Source organism: Rhineura floridana, chromosome 4, assembly GCF_030035675.1.
Source record: "Rhineura floridana isolate rRhiFlo1 chromosome 4, rRhiFlo1.hap2, whole genome shotgun sequence".
NCBI classification, from domain to species: domain Eukaryota; kingdom Metazoa; phylum Chordata; class Lepidosauria; order Squamata; family Rhineuridae; genus Rhineura; species Rhineura floridana.
The window spans coordinates 184,113,150-184,135,103 of NC_084483.1; the positions used below are offsets into that span (position 1 = coordinate 184,113,150).

The following is a 21,954-nucleotide window of genomic DNA, read 5'->3' on the forward strand; positions in this document are numbered from 1 at the left end:
TGTGCTCCTTCTGGGAGGAAAGGTGGGTTATAAATAAACAAATAAATAAATAGAATGTGGGCTGCCTGATCTCTATTAAGCCAGCCTGCTGCATTCAGGTGCTATTGGGGGGGGAGGGCTGCCCTGTCACCAGTGTTGAAGTAAGATTCAACTGCCAATCTAATTGGCATATGTATACCAGGGGTGGCCCTCCAGATGTTGCTGAACCACTCCCATCATACCTGGCCATTGGGCATGTTTGCTGGGGCTGATGGGAGTTGTAGTTCAGCAACACCTGGAGGGCCAAAGGTTCCCCACACCAGCTATACACAGAGGGGTGTTTTGATGCAAGCACTGAGCTTATCTGAGGCCAGGTAAGGCCTTATGCAGGGCTCAGGCTGCCTGCTATAAGAGAGCCAAGCTCTGGTGTTGCTTCAGCAGCTTTAAGCCATAGACTGAGCCATATATAGGAGCACCAGTCTGTCCCAGTTGTCCTCTGGCTTCACTGAAAGGTGCCTCTTCAGTTAAAGGGGCTCTGAATCAGAGGGTAGCAGTGCAACATCTTTGGGCGGGAGAGACACTGGCATCATGGGCTCATCTTGCAGACTGGGGCTAACCCTGTGCATTCAGTTCCCCTTCTGAATCCTTGATCTCATCCCCTGAAGAAGAAGGGGCTGTGGGTGGGCACATTTTGTCCATCCCAGGCAGCAAAACTTTGGGAGATTTTCAACAGGAAAGCATTGAAGGCGGGGGATTAATCCCACACATATTTTCAGCAGCCTGCAGCTGCTTTTTGGCTGTTGTTTTAAAGATGGGGATCCCAAGCATGGTGTTCAAATATACATTTAAAGTAATATCTACAGAGTTGTGAAGATAAAGCAGGAAAACTCTGTGCATCATCCTAAACTAGGTGGGCAATACCTGTGATAAAGAAAATGAATGCATTGCACAAGTAGTAAATAAAGGATAATGTGCAATGCTAGCTCTACTCAGAGTAAATCCATTGAAGTTAATAGACACAACTAACTTGGGTTCATTAATTTTAATGTGTCTACTCTGAGTAGGAGTTAGCTCGATTCAACCTGAAGGTGTGCACACACACACACACCAGTATTGCTTCACAAAGGTAAGGCATACATCTAAAAATAAACTTGGACAAATTTTAATCAAAAACAAAAGACTTTCCAGTTTGAGGAATTTTTAATCCTAATTAAAATGCCAGCAATTGTAAATCACAAAAGATTTCCATGCTGGAACAAGCAAATCCTAATCTGATGTGGAAAAGACATTTGCATGACTGCATTTAGAAGGCAGCTGCATAGTCCAAAGGCTTCACTTAAACAGGCTTAAATATAAAGCTATTCTATCTCTCCTGCTATCTGTAGCTTGTTGTTGGTAATCATTACTAGAGTCTGCAACCCTCTGCTGGTTAATGTGCATGTGTGTGTGTGTTGTGTGAGAAGGGGAGGAAACAGCATTTGGGACTGGTCGGCTATGTACCTAAGGTATCAAGAGTTTTTCAACTTATCTTTGCTATCTGTACAGCTGAAAATCATCTATATCAGGGATTCCCAAACTGTGGTCTGCAGACCACAACTAGTCCGCAATCTTCATTCAGGTGGTCTGTGGCATGTCTCTTGATTTGTGGTTTATTTATTTTATTTATTTATTACGTGTATACCCTGCCTTTCTTTTCATGATAGAAACCCAAGGCGGCTTACATATGATTGCCAGGTGGTCTCCCATCCAGGCACTGACCGCACCAGACCCTGCTTAGCTTCAGCAGGGTGCTGGCCTCATGTACCTTCAGACCATAGCCAGATGCAAGGTTAGAGATTCATTGCATTAAATATTCATATTGATTTTAATTGCATTTTTGTTGCTTCTTTTATTTCTTATATTGTATACAATGAAACAGAAAACATAAGAAATAAAAGAAGCAATAAAATGCAATTAAAATCATACAGTATCTAGCCAAATGCATGGCAATACCTTCAACAAGCAGAACGATCATTAAGTGGTCTGCCAAGATCCTCAGCAATTTTCAAGTGGTCTGTGGGGAGAAAGGTTTGAGAACCATTGATCTGTTGCCATTCTGCTAACGAGTGCCCGTATAACTCAAAACCTTCACACTTCTGTACCAGCAGAAGTTTACCTAGCAAAATATAATGCTAACAGGAGTGCTTGAGGAATTAGATTTTGGTGAATTCTGATATGAACTGACCTAATTCATACCTCCCACATTAATAGATGCAGACTGGAACATGTTTATCCTTTGCATTACTCCAAATTTTGCGATGCATTTCTCAGCTCATGTATTTTGAGCTTCCTTATTAAATGTGTAGTTTTAATAAGTTTAGAAATGTGTATTTTGAGATAGAATAGATTCAAAAATATGTATTTAAATGTGGATTTTCATGCAGATTTTTAAAAATCTCACACATTAATGCAGAAACAGGATGCAACTTATGAATAAGCATGAGCCAGAAACAGACTGATTGGTCCATCCCTAATTGCTATATTAGCACGGCTTGTAACAGAGCGTAGAGTTGTGATATGGCCTAGATTCCTTGCACAATAAAATCTGGGTCTGGCTACCTAAATGCATGAAAGAGATTGTGCTTCAGGAGAAAGGCCACCCACATTGCTCAGCAATGCAAAGCGAAATTTGATAGGGAGAGTGTTTGGTTATGCATGCAAATCTTATATTAGAAGTGTTTTATTAGAGGTTTTTGTGATGGTATTGCTGTGGATAAGTGACATGCTGTCAGCAGAGCCATTTCCACAACTCCTTCAGTAGCATATATGTGCAGTGGGGAAACTATATCCCCATGTGTACCCACATTTTCCCTAGGAAGGGACAATAGGTCAATGTTAGAGCACATGGTTTGCATGCAGAAGGTCTGAAGTTCTATCCATAGTGTCTCCAGGTGGGGCTGGGGAAAATTCCGGTCTGAATGCCTGGAGAGATGGATTAGATATAAATCAGGTTCTTCTGCTTTCATGGGCACCTAGTAGTCCATGTTCACCACAGAAATTTGGATTACCATCCCTAACTTTGACTTCTTGAGAGCTTTGGTGATGACAGATGCTAATCTGCTATATTGGGATTTTGTTTCTCAGTTCAGTTTTAACATGTTTGTTACCAAAAAGCAAAATCAGTTAAGTCAGGTTGCTTCTTTATCCGAGAAAAGTTGGGAGCTAAGTCTTCGTAAAGTGTATCTGAGCCTGCAGAAGAAGACAAAGAAGAACCCATAGTATTTAAAATTATGCTATGCTATTTTTAGAATGAATTTTCTATTTCATGTACAGCCCCAAACTCTCATTCCACTGAAGCCACTCGAAGGTCTGAATTTGGTCTTTTTTTTTTATCATTTCATAATAGGAAATGTTGGTCCCATGCCTTGGAGTTCAAAAGAGTGCAACATACCAAGCGTTCTTTTATTCTGGTTCCTTCTTTAGTTAGTAACCTGTTTCCCTTTGATTTTTCACAGTAGGCAGCTCTGTGCAAGAATGCTGGGAAGGAAGACTTAGGTCTGGTGGTCTGCTGGCCTGACTGAGATTAGTCTTGCAGGAAGCTAACTGGAACAATAGCTGTAGAATACTGTTCCTATTTTCTGAATGGTGTACTTGGGAGGGTTTTTGTTTTGTTTTTGAAAATCGCCTTTAATGGTAGAATGAGAAGGAGAAATTCAACGGATGTGGCTTTATCCAGCATGAAGTTGTGCGGTGTTGGGGAAAGGCTCACTCGTTAAATGCCTGGGCCTATTACTTGAAGGCATAGGCCAGGGACAGTTAACCTTTGGCCTCTACAGTTTAACTATCCCAGCTCCCATCAGCCCCAGCCACATGGCCAATGGTCAGGAATGATGGGAGTTGTCATCCAGCAAACATCTGGAGGGCCAAAGGTTAGCCACTCCTGGAAATGACCAAGTAACTTGGCAGTTGACCAAAGGAATAAAACATTTTTAATGGACATGGATTGCTTTTCAAGGAAAAAAATGCTTCTCAAAGCAGCTTACAAGTTATATATCAACACACTATTAAAAAATAACAGTGTGGTTGGGCTGGATGTCCTCTTAAGGTTCCTTCCAGCCCTGTGATTTTATGACTGTAGATTTAAGTCTGCAGGAGGGAAGGATTGAAACATTGCATGTTGAAGTCAGCGTGATGTCTGATGTTCTAAACCAGCACGGTAAAAAGAAGCATGAATTAGTAATGCTCTCTTACCAGACTTGTTTAGAATTGGGAGAGGTGTGCCCTCCAGAAGTGCCAACAGCACGTGTATTTCACACTGTGCGTAGTTAAACTCTGAAATTCACTACCACAAGATGTAGTAATGGCTGTCGACTTGGATGGCTTTAAAAGGGATTCAGACAAATTCATGGAAGATAAGGCTACCAATGGCTACTAGTCATCATGGTTGTGTGTAGTGCCTCCAAAATCAGAGACAGTATGCATCTGACTACCAATTCCTAGGAATCACAAGTGGGGTGAGTGCTGTTGCGCCCAGGTCCCTGCTTGTGGGCTTGTGATAGACATCTGGTTGGCCGCTGTGAGAACAGGATGCTGGGCTATGATGGACCTTTGGTGTGATCTAGCAAGGCTCTTCTTTTGTTCTTAAGATTCAACTGCCAGTCCAGTTGGGTTCTGTACATTGAATGATGGGTGAGATGCCATTTTGTCCTTCATCTCAGGCAGCAAAATGTTCTGGCCAGTCTTGGGACCCTCTAAGGCAAGACTGTGCCTGGAAGCTCCCTTTCTTCCATCAGTAGTGGCACTGTTTTATTTAGCTTATTTTTATTATTTATTTATTGTATTATTTGATTTATATCCTGCCCTTCCTCCCAGCAGGAAGAATTGCTACATTTATAGCGATATCTCACATGCTCTTTTACTGTAGCTTTTTGTCACAGGCATAGAGAACGCATGATATGGCCTCTTATTAGATGGTTTCCTGGAAGTTCTTCAAAGACTCTTCTAAGTATATTGCTGAGCAAGTGGAAAAATATCTGAATGCTGTCCTGTCTCTTAGACCTGCTATGATTGTTAATTCTTACTTGTGTGCGTGTGTGTGTGTGTGTTTAATAACTGCTTTTATGGAGCTTGTGATTTTGTATTTTTACTGCCTATTTTGACTTACTGGTTGAAACACCTGACTGACTAATACGTTTATAGCTCACCCAATAGCAGCAGCAACCAATTCTCTGGGCAGCTTACCATGAAAGTAAAACAATTACATTAAAGGGTAAAACAATAAAGTCTAAATGCAGCAGCAAACAATCAAACCAAGCTCACAGCAGTACAAAAAAAATCTTAAAACTCCAGACACTGAAAAGTCTGTAGCAGGAGTGGGGGGAACCTTCTTCATCCCAAGGGCCACATTGTCTTCTGGGTAACCTTCTGTGGGCCACATGCTAGTGGCAGACACGGCCAGAAGTGAAAGTGGGCAGAGAAATGAACCACGATACTTGGTGTAGATGTAATGTGAAGCCAATGCTTTCAGGGAAGGAGCACAGTGGGAGCAATTGGGCAGTGAATTTCACCTTTGTACTTGCACACCCCTCACTATCCTCCATCCAGGCAAACAAGTAGCACTACCAGAACTCAAGGTCACACTCCAGCCAGGCAAAAACACTAAAGAAAGGTGCAAGGCAGAGCTGGTGGGGGGGTGGCTCAGGAGAGTGTGTGGCCTGGGAAGAGTCTCAAAGGCCTGAAAGAGTGGCCTGAAGGGCCACATATGGCCTCTGGACCTGAAGTTCCCCAACCCTGATTTATAGATTACATAGAAATAAATAAAAGTGCTGTATCCGTAGCTAAGGAAGATGGGGTGTGCCTGTGTATCCTACTTATTTATTTAGCTTTTTAAATTTAAATTTTTTTTTCCCCACAACAGTCCTGGAAATGCTTCTCCTTGCTTCCTTATTCTGTGCTCTGGAATGAATCCCTTACACACCCTTCGCTTGTTTGGGAGATTTAGAAATTTTAACAATCAATCAGTCAGTGAGGAGGAGTGGGATTTGCGCTAGGGAGGAGTGGTGTGTTCCCCAAGGCTGGTTTCTGATTGCAAACCATGGTTGACAAGGAGACAAGGAGACAATTCACAAGTAATGATAAGCCAGGCTTTTTGGCTTTTCATGGTTTAAAGTGAATGAGCTGTGTGCTGGTGCAAGCTGCTCAATTACTCCCACTTTACTCCTTCCCTGAAAGCATTGGCTTCACATCTACATCAGATACCATGGTTTGTTGCTCCCTAACAAGTCACCAACAGCAAGCCAACAACAAACCATGGTTTCAGGTTAACCAGTGATTGTGGCTTTTTGTTGCAATTGAACGTGGCCAATGCTTGGCCTGCAGCAGACTATTAACTTCAGAAAGTGCAGAGCAATGGCCCAGAGGATGCAAACCCTTTCCATCCTGGACTAAACAAACAAAGGCTGTGTTGACCATTTTTCCTGGAGACCATTCTTAGCAAACTAACACTTGGGAGGCTTTTAACTTTTTTAGTTTAGTTTAGCCTCTTCCCCCGCCCCTGCCTTCTCTTCTTTTATATTTTCTTGAGCAGGTGGAGGAAACGGATGGGTTATTTCTGTGGCTAAAGGCGGTAAAAGTAATTGGAAAGAGTGGGAAACAGACAGGAAGCTCTTTCAAAAAAGGGAAGACAAGAAGGGAGATGGTCTGAGCTTGTTTCAGGAGAGACCATCACTGGAGCCAGAAAGTTGGTAGGGAACTGGAGGGGGGGGCAGAATGGCCCTGATTGTAATTCAGAATATTGTAACAGACCTATGGATCAACCTGCATATTCCAAGGAAGGATAATAAAATTCTTTTTGCCTTCTAGAGTTTTCTTGGCTGCGTTTGGCTCAGCCTCCACAACCACAAATGTGTGATTTTTAAAATTTGCATGTATTTTAAGACAGCAAGCCTGTGCACATACACTTGGAACAAGTAAGCCTGCCAATGCAGTGGGACTTAATTCCAAGTAAACATACAGGAACAGACTATGCATGAATCAAAATATAAATATGAGGAGTGACCAGGTTTCCCTCCCACTCTGTGCTCCTCCCACCAACCAGCCCTTGGTAGCTGTGGCAATATGATTAGCTATAATACATTGATCAGTTTTGTGTTAAATACTGTACATAGCACATAATCACTCAATATATGGAGCAAACTGGTAGAGCTTGGGAAAGAACATAGTGATAGAGCACCTACCTTGCACACAAAAGGTGCAATCCCTGGTGCTTCCAGGTAGGCTTGGGAAAGACCCCTGCCTTAAACCTTGGAAATCTCCTATCAGTCAGGGTAGAAGCTAGATGGACTAATGGTCTGGATCACTATAATGCAGCTTCTTATGTTCCTATGCAGTTGAGCTCTTTGGTGTGGCGTTAAGTCATTATGCAGTGCAATCCTAATAATCTTTACTTGGAAGTAAGTCCTATTGGGCTTAAGGGTATTTCTTTCAAGTATGCCTAGGATTGTTGCTTTAACTCAGGGCTAGCTAACCTGTGGCCTTCCAGAAGTTGTCGGACTCAAAGTCCCAGCAGCCCCAGCCAACATGGCCAATTATCAGGGATGATGGGAGTTGTCATCCAGCAACATCAGGAGGGCCAAAGGTTAACCAAACCTGCTTTAATTGCATGCTACTTGCAGTGGTTTGTGGTTTGTACCCAAGGCTGACATGAGACTATCATGTCCTGAGCAGTTTCAGCTTATGCTCCAAAGTTTTATTCCCAGCATGCTCTATCTAAGGAGTTGTAAAAGATGGTGGAGGAGAATAACTCATGGATAGGGGTGGGGGAGAAATTAGATTCAGTTTTCATTTAAAGCCAGATTTATCAAATTCACACTTTCCAAAAGTTTTTCAACCAAACAATGTTTACAAAAATGCATATATTATGGGAAAGTGTGCATAAAATTAATATATTGGTGAAAATAATATACACAAATGCACTATATCAGGATAAATTGCTTGCAAAAATGTGTAATTAGTCAAACCTGCATATAAAACCTGTTTATTAGGAGAATTTAGCACTAAAACGCTGAAGAATTTCTATGCTGAATTATTTAAATCGCAAATTGCTGCAGAAATATGGAGAATTGAATTTCAGATCGGAAAAATGAGAAATGAAGAGAGCTGATATGGACAGATCTTTCCATCTCTATTCGTGGGTCATTCAGTGCATTTTGTTGCACATAAATATATCACTCTCCCAATCACATTGCTTATGTAACTTCCAAAGTCCTGCCAATTTTGTTAGCATCTTGCGCTTCTAAGCATTTTTTATATGGGTGATCAATAGAAATTATACAGTTTCCTCAAGAAAATTTGAAATTATCAGGGTGTTATATGTTCTTAAAGCACTCTTTTGGTTTATGAAAACTGTAGCCACTGCTTAAAACTTTGTCAATATCATTCATTCATTCATTTCCCACTATATCACCATCAGTGTTCATTATGCACCTTATATGCACAGTAAACACAATTTAGATTATAGGGAATGAGTTTCAGTGAGCCTTGGGCTTCACATGCACCTTCTCACCTCTCCTTCTCCATGCATAAGAGGAGGGTGAAAAACCTTCCCTTTCCTGTAGAAAAAACTGTAAATTCTGTCAAACAAACTGTAGTTATATGTGAACTTGGGGAACTGTGGTTTGTTTAAGATCCTAGTTTATTTTAGCTGACTTTGATTAGAGCAAACCATAGTTTCAAAGTTCACTTTATTCTAAAGTGAAAGAGGATAGGAAGCGCAGGAGCTTTGGTTCACCATTGCTCATTCCCCATCACTTAAACAACATTTTTCCAGGGCCACAGAGTTACATAGGGAAAAAATAGACCATGTACCAGCTGTTGTAAAATATACAATTTAAAATTAAAACTTGCCCCGATGTCTATGAGCCACTTCTAGTTTCAGGCATAGTAAGCCTCTGAGTGTCGACTGCTGGGGAACAACAATGAGACAGGGCTGTTGTCTTTATGCCCCGCTTCTGGACTCCCCAAGGTATCTGATTGGCCAGTGTGGGAAACGGGATATTGGACTAGGTTTGCTCTGAACCAGTAGGGCACCTCTTAAACTGACAACAGGGAGAACAACAGAGGGAGAGGAGGGACAGAGACTAGGGCCTCATCTGCACTATACACTTAAAGCACTACTATATTTTTTTAAACAGTCATAGCTTCCCCAAAAGAATCCTGGAAACTACAGTTTGTTAAGAGTACTGGCAATTGTTAGGAGACCCCTATCGCCTCACAGAGATACACTTTCCAGAGTTGTTTAACAGTCAGTCCCTCTTCCCAGGGAACTCTGGAAACTGTAGTTCTGTGAGGGAACTAGGGGACTTCTTTAGAGGAAGCCATGACTGTTTAAAATGATCTTGTAGTGCTTTAAATAAATAGTGTAGATGCAACATTAGTTATGGAAGGCTAAACATGAACAAATGCAGTTATACATACTTAAAACTTGTTTACAGTGTTTGAGGGGAAGGACAAGCTGTTTCCTATGTTTTAAGATGAAATCTACAAACCCATTCACTTAAGGTTATGTACATTGAAATCTGGTGTTATGTCAGGGCTACTAAAGTGTAAAGGCAATCTTATATTAATGAGAACTTTTTGTCAAAGAGTGACTTATAAATATCATAAATAAATACTAGTTGTAAGACTGCGCACGGAGGCCTGCAGATCCTGCTGTTGCAAGTATTTTATTTATTTAACAAAATTTATATAGTGCTTGATTTTAATTAAATCTCAAAGCAGTTTCACCCAAAAAAACACATATTAAAATTATCTATAAAAGACAGTTGAGAACAGGTATTTAAAAACATTCAAAGACTGATTAAAATGAACAGTAAGCTAAAAACTAATTAAAATACATGTAACCTCTAATGTCTGGATAGGCTTGCCTAAACAAAAATGTTTTAAGCAGGCACCAGAAAGAGTATAATAGAAGCAGCTACCTGATGTCATTAGGCCAGGAGTTCCAGAGGGTAGATGGTGCCACAATAAAAGATTTATTTCTTACAACTGTGGAACAAGTATTACGTGGCACCATGTAGCACTGCCTGTAGGCATCTTTATATTTTGAAGTGTCACTATTTGAACAAAAAAAAATGTACACAAAAGAATGTTGATGCTTCTTTGCATTGGATCGAGGAGTTCTGGATTTGGATCATACCTGAGCCATTTATTCTTGCAAAGAGAGTCTGATTATTAGCCCTCAGCTACATTCCAAGAAGTTGGATGGCAGGAAGTGAGCAAGCATCTGCGGAAACGTGTTCTAACCCTTTGGAACTGTGCACATCCTGACAGTGGGAATCAATCAAAGGTTGTTTACAAAAGATATTTTTAGCATAAAAGACATTTCTTTGAAAATTGCACTAGGCATTTGCTATAAAAAGGCAACGCCAAGTTGGGCATTGATTTTTTTTTGCCCCTTTTCACTGACTCTGCGTAACTGATGAGGTACAAGATAAGAACATAGGATGCTGCCATACTGAGTGAGACCAATGGGCCATCTGGCTCAGTATCATCGATACTGACTGGCAGCTGCTTTCCAGGGTTTCAGGCATGAATCTCTCAGCCATACCTGGAGATGCTGGAGATTGCACTTGGGACCTTCTGCATGCAAAGCATATGTTCTACCACTCAGTTGTTGCTGCTGCTGCTGTTGCTGTTGTTATATTTGACAGTGGCTTTTTCTTGCAGAAGTGACCCAGATCAACTTACCTTAACGTGAGCTATGGCCCTTCTTAATTTTATCTATTAGCAACATTATAGTTTTAGAAGGCAACATGACCCCTGTGTGCTAAGCCAAGGCTCAGTACAAAGTCTAGAAGACCCACTGCATTCTCCTGCATAGGGTGAAGGGGGTGGACTTTGCCCAAACAAAATATGGGTTGTATTCATGTCTATTAACTTCATTGGGTCTACTTTGAGTAGGACTAGCATTGAATACTGCCCTATGCTTGCCAATGGCAAGTAGATTTATGAATCCCTGTCCAGATTTTCAACTGATTTTAGAGATGTGGTATAATTAGCTGTGACACATGGCCATATATGGCAGATGATTGGCTGGTCGTGAGATGTAACCTGAAGTTAATGCCACCACATAGAAAATGAACATCATGAAACTCACTGGGTGTCCTTGAGCCAATCTCTCTCTCTCTCTCTCTCTCTCTCTCAGCCTAACTGATCTCACAGGATTGCTAGGAGGATAACAGGATTAAGCCCATATATGCCGCCTGAGAACCAAAGCAGACATTACCATTGTTCATTAGTCAGCCCTATTCATATAGAAAGTGAGAGTGATGGGTTCTTATTTTGATATGTCAAAGGAGTGCATAGGAGAGGGAACAAAGCCTTTCCCCTCCAACATCTTGCCCTCCCCCTGTGATCTGCTTCCCCAGCCACTTTTCTCTGTTCTTTGCTCCAATATCAGAAGTAGGAAAAGTGGCCAGCGCTACCACTAAGGCATAAGAGGGTCTGCTATGCTAGCTCCTGGCAGGTGCTTTGGTGTGCTTAGCAGGTTGCAGAAGGGCAAGGTGGCGGGGAGGTTGGCATGGTGCAAACACAATTTGACACTCCTGTTGGTATGTTTGCATTACATTGGCTTCTCTGCCACCTCGCCCCTCTCCCTCTCAGTAAGGAATAGCAGTAGCATAACAGATCCACCCCACCTGCCAAGCTGCTTCTAGAGGTAGGGTATGCTAAATGTCAGTCAATTCTCTTCTCCAACACACTCCTTTGCATGTTAAAGTAAAATACACACACACAAACCACTTTATATGTGGATGGGGCAGACATAGTATCACCATCAGTGTTCATTATGCACCTTATATGCACAGTAAACACAATTTAGATTATAGGGAATGAGTTTCAGTGAGCCTTGGGCTTCACATGCACCTTCTCACCTCTCCTTCTCCATGCATAAGAAGAGATCCACCCCACCTGCCAAGCTGCTTCTAGAGGTAGGGTATGCTAAGTGTCAGTCAATGCTCTTCTCCAACACACTCCTTTGCATGTTAAAGTAAAATACACACACACAAACCACTTTATATGTGGATGGGGCAGACATAGTATAAGAAAACTATTGAGTCTCCAACCATCACATCTGGTCCGGTCCTCAGGGCCAAACTGGATTGACCTTTGATCTGATCCAGCACGGCAGTTCTTATTATCTTAGGTGCACTGGCAATCAGTTATAATCAGAAACAACCACTTGTAGTACGCAAGTTATTTACTGTTGTTAAGAGCTTATTTAAGCTCTCGGTCAGTGGTGGCTGGTGGTTACATGTCAGTGGGACAGTGGAATCCTTTCCAGGTTTTAGTCCAAACCTTCAAGGAGCTGATTCCACTGCCTCACTGACATGGAGCCATTAGCTGCCATTGCTGTCAATGCACCTCTGTGGAAGGCCTCTTATGAAATAAAGCAGAAGAGATACGTAATAACAGAGATGTACAAGAGGAGAAAAGAAAGCACTGTGACAAACTTTAGAAAGATGGAAGAACACAGGAATAGACTGAGCATTTCTGAGTGGCTGCTGGATCCATTGTAATGAACTTCAGTAAACTCTAACAGAGAAGGAAATAGCTCAACTGCCCTTTCAGCTTTGCTATGGTCAGGCTTTTAAAGCAATTATTATTGACTTCTACAGTGCCCAAATCATTTTTAATTACATTTTGTAATTTTTGTTATATATATGCTCTTTCTTTGAGAGAGCAATGCGACAAACAAGGCATTTTCTTACTTAGAGTCTTTCATTTGCTGCTTACATTCAGTGATGCAAGGGGCAGCTACAAGACTATATACTATGGACAGTTGGCTTTAAGTTATCCAAGGATAGATCATGGCTATGGTACAGCATCCAGTTATGCATAGGTCAAGAGAGTAACTATTTTGTTTTAATATGTTTTAAAAGATGTTTTGTTTTAATGTATTTTAATGTCTGCTTTTATGATATTTTGTAGTGTTTTTACTGTTTTTGTTTGCCGCCCTGGGCTCCTATTGGGAGGAAGAGGGGGATATAAATTTAACAAATAAATAATAAATGTGTGCCTTCTATTGAAATAGGGCTGTGAATAGGAATATAGGAAGCTGCCTTATATTGGTTCAGACCATTGATCTTTATATGTAGCACCTCCCCCAGTATCTTGGACCCTACGGTCGGCAGGTGAGGCCTTGTTGTTGGTATTGCTGCTGAGTACTGCTTGGTTGGCACTGACCCGTGACAGGGCCTTTTCAGTGGTGGCTCCCTGTTTGTGGAATGCCCTCCCCAGTGAGGTGTGTGTGTTGCCATCATTATCAATTTTCAGTAAGAATTTGAAAACATTCCTGTTTACCCAAGCATTTGATGGCTGAAGGGGATATTTCTGGTAACCTGAAGATCACTGATGAAATAATGTTTTTAACTGTACGTTAGAATGTTTTTAACTGTGTTTGAAAATGTTTTAATTGTAATTGTGTTTTGGAGTGTTTTTAGCTATTTTTAGTATTTTTAACTTTTTCTTGTTAAATTGTTGATTGCCATTCTGGACTCCTTTGGGTGTATGGGCAGGATATAAATTCAACTGATGATGGTGATGATGGCGATGACGATGATGAAAATAATAATAATAACAATAATAATGTGTACACCAGGGGAGGGGAACCTGTGGCCCTCCAGATGCTGTTGAACTACAAAACTGCCATCATCTTCAACTATTGGCTGTGCTGTCTGGGATTGATCGGAGTTGCAATCCAGTAACATCTGGAGGGCCACAGATTCCCCACCCCTATTCTAGAGTGACAGGCAGCAGCTCTCCAGGATTTCAGAGAGGAGTCTTTCCCAGGCCTATCCAGACATGGTGGGGATTGAGCCTGGGACCTTCTGCATGTAAAGCATGTGTTCTCCCACTGAGGTACAGCTTTTCCACAAAGGTGTGCCTCGTTCCAGCCCATCCTTCCATTCTGTGCTAAAACAAAGATGGTGCAGTGAATAGTCAACTCTTCGTTGATTGGCAGTGTTCGAAAGTAGCAGTAAGCTCTGGTATTGGCAGTTATTTAAGCACATTCCTGATGCAACTGAGGCATCTTAGCAATCTTATCTCAATCTTATCTCAAGCCCACTGCTGAAGAGCTTTTCTGAGCAAAGCTGTATGGAAAAGTAAACCTATTCTCCCGAAACAGGAAGGAGCAACAAAAGGGCTTTCTGCATGTGACCAACATTGCTTTTAGACTATAGGTTTAATTGAGAATACAAGTGCAGTTGGGACCTGGAGTGGCAGAAAGGTTATTCCTGTTGTGCAGCTTGCTGTGTTATGTGACCTTTGTGCTATAAAGGATTTGTTTTAGGTAAATGATGGCAGTCATAAAGTAGCAGAGCAACGCAGGTGTTGGGATCCTTTCAAGTAACTTTAGCTGCAAATACATGATCCACAGCTGTCTGTAGCAGTTCATGCACCAGTGTAAACTCCTGTTCTATGGTCATTTATACAATCAAGTAGGGATGGCTAAATCTGTCAGTTGGGGTTTCTCTAAGTTTTTATTTATTTATTTATTTATTTTATTATACTAGTATACCGTCCCATAGCCGAAGCTCTCTAGGCGGTTTACAGTAACTGAAAACATTAAAATAAATACAATTTAAAACAGATCTTATAAAAACAATTTAAAACACAATTTAAAAATTTAAACAGTATAAAACACATGCTAAAATGTGTTTCTCATTTTTCAGTTCATTTCTGCATCAGTTGTCCATTTTTTTAAAAAGCCCTCATGAAAATTCCTCAGCATCTTAGCATACGTGTATGTAACTTACATATAATTTTGCCTAATATATACATTTTGACAAACACCTTTCAATAATATAATGCATTTTTGTACATTATTGTCATCAATACAGGCAATTTTGTGCATACTTTCCCCTTATATATGCAAGTGTGAATTTCCAAGGATAGCTGTGTTTTGATCTGTGTGTTGTTTCAGGAAGTGCAAATTAGGTAGGTTTGCATTAAAGCCAAAGTGAACTTTCCCCCCATCCCCACTACCAAGTGGTGATGACTGGAGCACACAGGGAGATGTTTTTGCACAGGTGACTCTACCACCTGTTCTGTGTCTCTCTGTAGTGTAATAGGTACATAGACACTCCTTAGACACAGTTGGTTGCAGCTGCAGGCAGAAGTGCATAACATTTACCAGATAGTGATCCACATATTGAAGCTGATTTTAAATCTTGGTTCAGAGGCCAGGCATACTGTGAAATATAGTTCACTGGCTAAGAACATAAGAGTCCAGCTGGATCAGACCAAAAGGTCCATCATTTCTAGCATTCTGTTTTCACAATGGCTATCAAGCAGAATCTGAGTCCAGCAGCACTCTCATCACTTGTGATTCCAGGTAACTGGCATTCAGAGGCATACTCTTTCCAACAGTGGAGGTTGAACACATTGTGAGGGGGATTATGATGCTCTATCAATGGGTGGAGCTGTTTTTATAGTTAACATCAGCCTTCACCATCCTGGTGCCCTACAGATGTTTTGGACTACAACATCCATCAGCCATAGCCTGGAAGGCACCAGGTTGGCCAAGGCTGTTTTACTTTTACTGACCCCCAGAGTGTGCTTCCTCCATGCTTTGATTACATCAGAAAAGGCTGCTGGGTGCAAACATATTGACCACAACCCAGAGAGATGCTTTTGGTTCTTCAAAGTTATGGACGCACCCAGCAACACTTTTGGTCTTTTTTCCCTTCAGGATCAGATTGCTGTGTTGCATACAAAGGCTGCTGTTCATAAAACATGAATCAAAAGATCAGCTAAGCATGGTAAGATAATGATGCAGTTCTCTAGATCACAACCTCAGTTCATTCCAACTTTACCAGGCATAAGAAATCTCTTTCCATTCATAGTGATTGTCCTCGTTATGTGTAGAGGTGACACATCTGCAGTTATCAGCAAGTAGGACCCAACACATGTGCATCATACTTTTTTTTAAGTACAACCGCAAGATAAACAGAAAAAAATGGCAACAGCTTAATATCAATTATCAGAAAAAACAGTTGAACTGCGGGTGGAATTGCATGTTTTGTTAAACAAGGGTGGTTTCTAATGCATTGCCAGAAAAGTGGAAACTGATCCCTAAGCAAGAGGACGCATTTGCATCAAATGTGCATGTTCTCATTTATATGGAAATTCATAAACAATTACTATAATTTTAAAAGAAATGCAATCCATTTCACTATAGTAAGAAACTGTGAGCACTATACCTGACTGCATGCTCAGTCTGCTGTCCAGGTGATGGCCACCAACCTCTGTGGCTTTTAAAGAGGATCAGACAAATTTAGGGAAGAGTGTAGTGTAGTGGTTAATGCAGCCTTTCCCAACCAGTGTGCCTCCAGATGTTGTTGGACCACAATTCCCAGCTTTCCTGACCATTGGCAATGCAGGCTGAGGCTAATGGGAGTTGTGGTCCAACAACATATGGAGGCACACTGGTTGGGAAAGGCTGGGTTAAGGTGTTGGACTATGACCTGGGAGACCAGGGTTTGAATCCCCACACAGCCATGAAGCTCACTGGGTGACCTTGGGCCAGTCACTGCCTCTCAGCCTCAGAGGAAGGCAATGGTAAACCTCCTCTGAATACCACTTACCATGAAAACCCTATTCATAGGGTCGCCATAAGTCAGGATTGACTTGAAGGCAGTACAACCAACAACAAGGCTATTAATGGCTAATAGTCATGATGGTGATGTTACTTTCCATGTCAGAGGCAGTACCAACCTCTAGATGCCAGTTGCTGGGGATCATGAGTTGTAAGTGATGTTAAGTTCATCTTCTCTTTATGGGCTTCCCTTTATTTATTTATTTATTTATTTATTTATTTATTTCGTTCATTCATTCATTCATTCATTCATTCCCATCTTCCTCCCAGTAGGAGCCCAGGGTGGCAAACAACACTATAAACACTTTAAAACATCATAAAAACAGACTTTAAAATATATTAAAACAAAACACCTTTAAAAACATATTAAAACAAAACATCTTTTAAAACTTTTTTTTAAAGCTTTAAAAACATTTTAAAAAGCAATTCCAACACAGATGCAGACTGGGACAAGGTCTCTACTTAAAAGGCTTGTTGAAAGGGGAAGGTCTTCAGTAGGTGCCAGAAAGATAACAGAGATGGCACCTGTCTAATAGTTAAGGGGAGGGAATTCCAAAGAGTAGGTGTCACTACACTAAAGGTCTGCTTCCTATGTTGTGCAGAATGGACCTCCTGATAAGATAGTATCTGCAGGAGGCCCTCACTGCAGAGCACAGTGATTGACTGGGTTTATAAGGGGTAAGATGATCTTTCAGGTATCCTGGTCCCAAACTGTATAGGGCTTTGTACACCACAACCAGAACCTTGAACTTAGCCCAGTAGTTAATCGGCTGCCAGTGCAATTCTTTCTTTCTTTCTTTCTTTCTTTCTTTCTTTCTTTCTTTCTTTCTTTCTTTCTTTCTTTCTTTCTTTCTTTCTTTCTTTCTTTCTTTCAGACTAAGATGATGGGCTAGATGAGCCTTTTGTCTGATCCAGCAAGGTTCTGCTATAGCAGCATGGGATGCTCATGTCTAGCCCTGGTTAAATAGTCAGTGATAGCATTTAGCATTGAGTAGCTGTTTGGAAGGATTGTGTAGTGCGGACAATGAAATCCTATCCCTTGTGCTCCTTCCTAATGAGCACTGTTGTTGATTTTCTAACTCAGTATGTGCAGCTCTAGCAGTTACATCAGGCCAGGAGCCATGCATGCACGTGTCTGCATGGAATTCCTTCTCTAGCTAATTGTATATATGTAGACGCCTGCTTTCGCATGTGTATCCTAGAAAGATTGGGTAATGGCAAATTTCTACATTTCCAGCACAACTTTGAGAACATAAGAAGAGCCTCCTGGATTAGGCCAGTGATCCATCTAGTTTAGCATCCTGTTCTCACACTGGCTGGCTGGATGCCTGTGGGAAGCACACAAGTAGGATCTGAGTGCAACAGCACTCCCCCCTGTTTTCCAGAAACTGGTATACTGCCTCTGAAAGTGGAGGTAGAACATAGCCACCATAGGTAGTAGCCATTGATAGCCTTGTCCCCCATAAAGGTGTCTATCCCTCTTTTCAAGCGTCCCAAGTTGGTGGCCATCATTGCCTCATGGGAGCTAATTCCAGGGCTGTGGAGTTGGAGTCGGAGTCGTGGAGTCGGAGTCGGAAGCAATTTTGGGTGGAGTCGGAGTCAGAAGCAATTTTGGGTGGAGTTGGAGTCGGTAGAAATGTACTGATTCCGACTTCAAAATAAAATTAATATTTTCATATTAATATTAATACATTAATATACATTTGCCATTTATGAAGGAGTCAGAGTTGGAGTCAGACAGTAGAAAAATTAATATACATTTGCCATTTATGAAGAAGTCGGAGTCAGAGTCGGACAGTAGAAAAATAGAGGAGTCGGAGTCGAAGGTTTGACATACCAACTCCACAGCCCTGGCTAATTTCATAGCTTACCTATGCACTGTGTGAAGAAGTATTTTCTTATAAGAAACACACAACTTTGTGTTTACTGGGGAGTAAGTGCCAACTGAGTTCAGTGAGGAAGGGCTGTAGGTAAAAACCAAAAGGTCCCAGGTGTCTCTAGGTAGAGCTGAGAAATACTCCTGTCTCAAATTGTTGCCAGCCAGTGTAGACAATATTGAGCTACATGGACTAATGGTCTGCCTCAGTATATAGGTTCCTATGTCAAGTAAGTGTATGTAAGATTGCAGCCTTGTTGCCTGAACTTCTGCAATATTATAATCATTATACCACTTTATATTTCAATTGTATATCCTATATATCCAATACAGTAGAACCTCGTTATAATGCGGGGGTCAGGGGACAAAGGATGCACCCATGTTATAGGAGTTCCACATTATAACGAAAACCGTGGTGCTGTATACAGAATTGTACTCAGGGGCATCCTCATATCTGTGGTATATCCGAATCCACGGTACAGCGAGCTGGGTTATAATGAGGTTCTACTGTAAAAGGAAAATCATAAACTTTATATCAGAGGTGGACTTTGAGCATGATTTGATAACAAACTACTAAGCATCCTTTCTCATTTTTCTTTTGGTTCTGCTTCTTTTCCCCCACTCCTGTAGTCTGTGCTGACAACGAGAGTGAATTTGAGAACAATCAGCAGATGGACAATTTGTACCTGAAAGCTTTGGAGGGATTTATCACTGTCATCACACAGGATGGAGACATGATCTTTTTGTCAGAGAACATCAGCAAATATATGGGCTTGACGCAGGTAAGGTGTTCTCTACACATCTCACATAGCAAGCTGGATGAGATAACTTCTGCTTCCTTTTCTTCTTGATAGAGCTAGTTTGTCAAATGTGAGTTCACAAAAGCTTCCTGTAAATCTCAGAGCGTCAAAAGTGATGGGCGTTGTTATCCCCCAAAGCACTAGTCCAAGGAATAGAATTATGCCTTTGCTGTTATAGGATTAGAGGGGTTGTAAGGTGTTTAACCCTATTATGAAGTGGTTAGCGTGAAGGTCAGGGGCTCCCTGTGAAGGAATGTACATGTGCAGCAGTGCAATACAAAAGTGGAATATGAGATATGCATGCAGGCATACTTTCCTGTTCAGCTGCTGATATGGTCAGTGTTGTCAGCATCCATCACCTGTTTGGAGGTTGGGATCAGCCTGTTTGTCATACGCAAGCATCTGTTTTGTGTATGTGGTTCCTGATCCAAGTGAGATTTGTCCGTACATCATTCTGTTTGGTTTCATATCTATTGAAGCTCTAGGCTTCATGCCCAATGTCTTCTAGGCCTCTGCCCGAAACTTGGGTTAGCTTAGTTTGCAAATTGTTGGCAATATAGTTAATAGTGATAAAACTCATCTGTACAACTTGTGACTCATCAGACTGAATGCAGCTCAGTTTGTGGTCCACCGGGGCCTCAAATAGACCTGGCTGGACTGTTGGTTTGGCTTGCCAATTCTAGGCTCTAGACACAGGAGTTGCCAAGCTTTTAGCAGTCCAGAATATATTGCAGGTGGACAGTGTTCAGCTTTGTGGGTCACAAGTTCTGTAGATTACAATATGAATCTTAGATTTGGACATAAGACATACTCTGTGGTTGTAGCTAATTGCTTGCTCTTTATCCCAGCCTTAGTTTCTCATCTGTAAAATGAAGTTAATAACATCCTACTTCTTGCTGGATGCATGGAGGTCAGAGGCAGGGACAGCAGGTCCTTAGATGTTACAGGTGGGACACTGCAACAAAATGTTGCACCATGAAGTGGCCCTGTTCAGGATGCTCCATTCCATTCCCCCTCACACCCAGTTTGACATTCACCTCTCCAATAGTCAGTCAGCTCACTGAGCATGCTCAGTCTTCATTGGACTGGTTTGGGTTTTTTAAAAAAACTTCTCAGTGTGAGCCAGAAAATGACCCTTCCAGAATGAGATGGTTTTCTCTAGCCTTTTTATATCTGTGTCTCTCTTCCTCTGTCCTCCTTGTTTAGCCACTGTAGTCCATTTCCCCTCCCACCTGGTTTTCAGTTTTTTTCCTCTCAACAGTCAATATTCCATGGATACTGATTGTGTTCAGTCCCCTTTGCATGGAGGCTTCCTTCATTTAAAGTTTTTGTTGTTCTTCTTCTGTAAACGTTGGGGTTCCCAACTGATACTTGCTGATACTTTTATTTTGAGCATGGCTATTTCCATTTTGGTGATTAAGTGATAGCTCTCAGAGAATTGAATCAGAATTAGAATACAGGATGGGGAAGAGATGAGAAAGAGCGATGGAATGGCAGCAGCTCCTTTTTAATTGTTTTTTAAAATATTAAGTGGCTCATAAATGTTTTAAACAAAGAAATGTCACTAATAAAACAGTAAAAGATAATTGCTGTAACTATCATCACCCCTTAGAGTAGAATGGGAAAGAAATCTAAATACGTATTAAACAATACAGTTACAATAATGGCTAGAGTGTGCATTTACAATGAAAAGTTATTTCCTATATAAAATGCTCTTCAAAGCCTGTGAAGGATGAAAAACACCTATCAGAAAAACAGACTTGCTGCCATGTGGTCTATTTTGGGAAGGATAGGATGTAAATTTGGCAATGTCTAAAATATGTTCCTAGTGTAAATTCATTTTCCCTCTGATTTTTGTATATCTTTATTTTGATGGCCAACCAGGTGGAGCTGACCGGGCACAGCATTTTTGACTTCACTCACCCATGTGATCATGAAGAAATTCGAGAAAACCTGAGTTTGAAAAATGGTAAATTAATAATAATAATAATAATAATAATAATAATAATAATAATATCATCATCATCATCATCATCATACGAAGATGCTCTTGCAATGCACTTTATGCATGATTTATGGAATGCTGTCCCCAAGGAGACTTGCCTTACACCAACATTAATATATTTTGAGTGCCTTTCCTCTCCTCCCGGGTATTTCATTGCTTTTCTGCCTTAATAATTTTAGTCAGCTGTTTATGGTGATCATTTAATGGTGGTAGTGGGGATTGTCTATGATCATTTTTAGTGTTCTATTCTCTTTTAATTTTTAAAGTGATTTTTTATATATGTTTTGTATTTATTTTCTGCTCTGAGTCTCCTTGAGACTTGTTTTAGCATAAGGCAATTAACTAACTAAATAAATGATAGAAAGGGTTGTGTCTCTCCCAAAGTACTTAGCCTGGCTGAACTTCCAAATGACCTATGGCTGGGGAATTTACTGTAACCAGGAAATTGTTTCATTTCCTTTCTAGTAAGTGTTTGCTAGTGCCTATTCAGTTGTTACTTGGCCCTCGAATGTTAACCCTAGGAGAGACTGGGAGGAGTTTTGGGGCTCACATGTTCACTCTCCCATCCCCCCCCCGGTGCAAGGGTATGTCAGCAACTGTGCCAGAAAATGGATCCCACTCTTCTAGCAGGATCTGCCTAATAAGGTCTGGGAGATTC

General features: G+C 41.1%; 1 protein-coding gene across 2 annotated transcripts in view; it reads left to right on the plus strand.

Moving 5' to 3' along the window:
- EPAS1 (endothelial PAS domain protein 1) overlaps positions 1–21,954 on the plus strand; it is a 191,575-nt gene that overhangs the window by 101,123 nt on the left and 68,498 nt on the right. For both annotated transcript variants that reach the window (XM_061625432.1, XM_061625431.1), the window contains exons 3-4: positions 19,122–19,273; positions 21,176–21,260. In XM_061625432.1, coding sequence (XP_061481416.1) covers positions 19,122–19,273; positions 21,176–21,260 — 237 coding nt within the window. The remainder of the gene's footprint in view (positions 1–19,121; positions 19,274–21,175; positions 21,261–21,954) is intronic.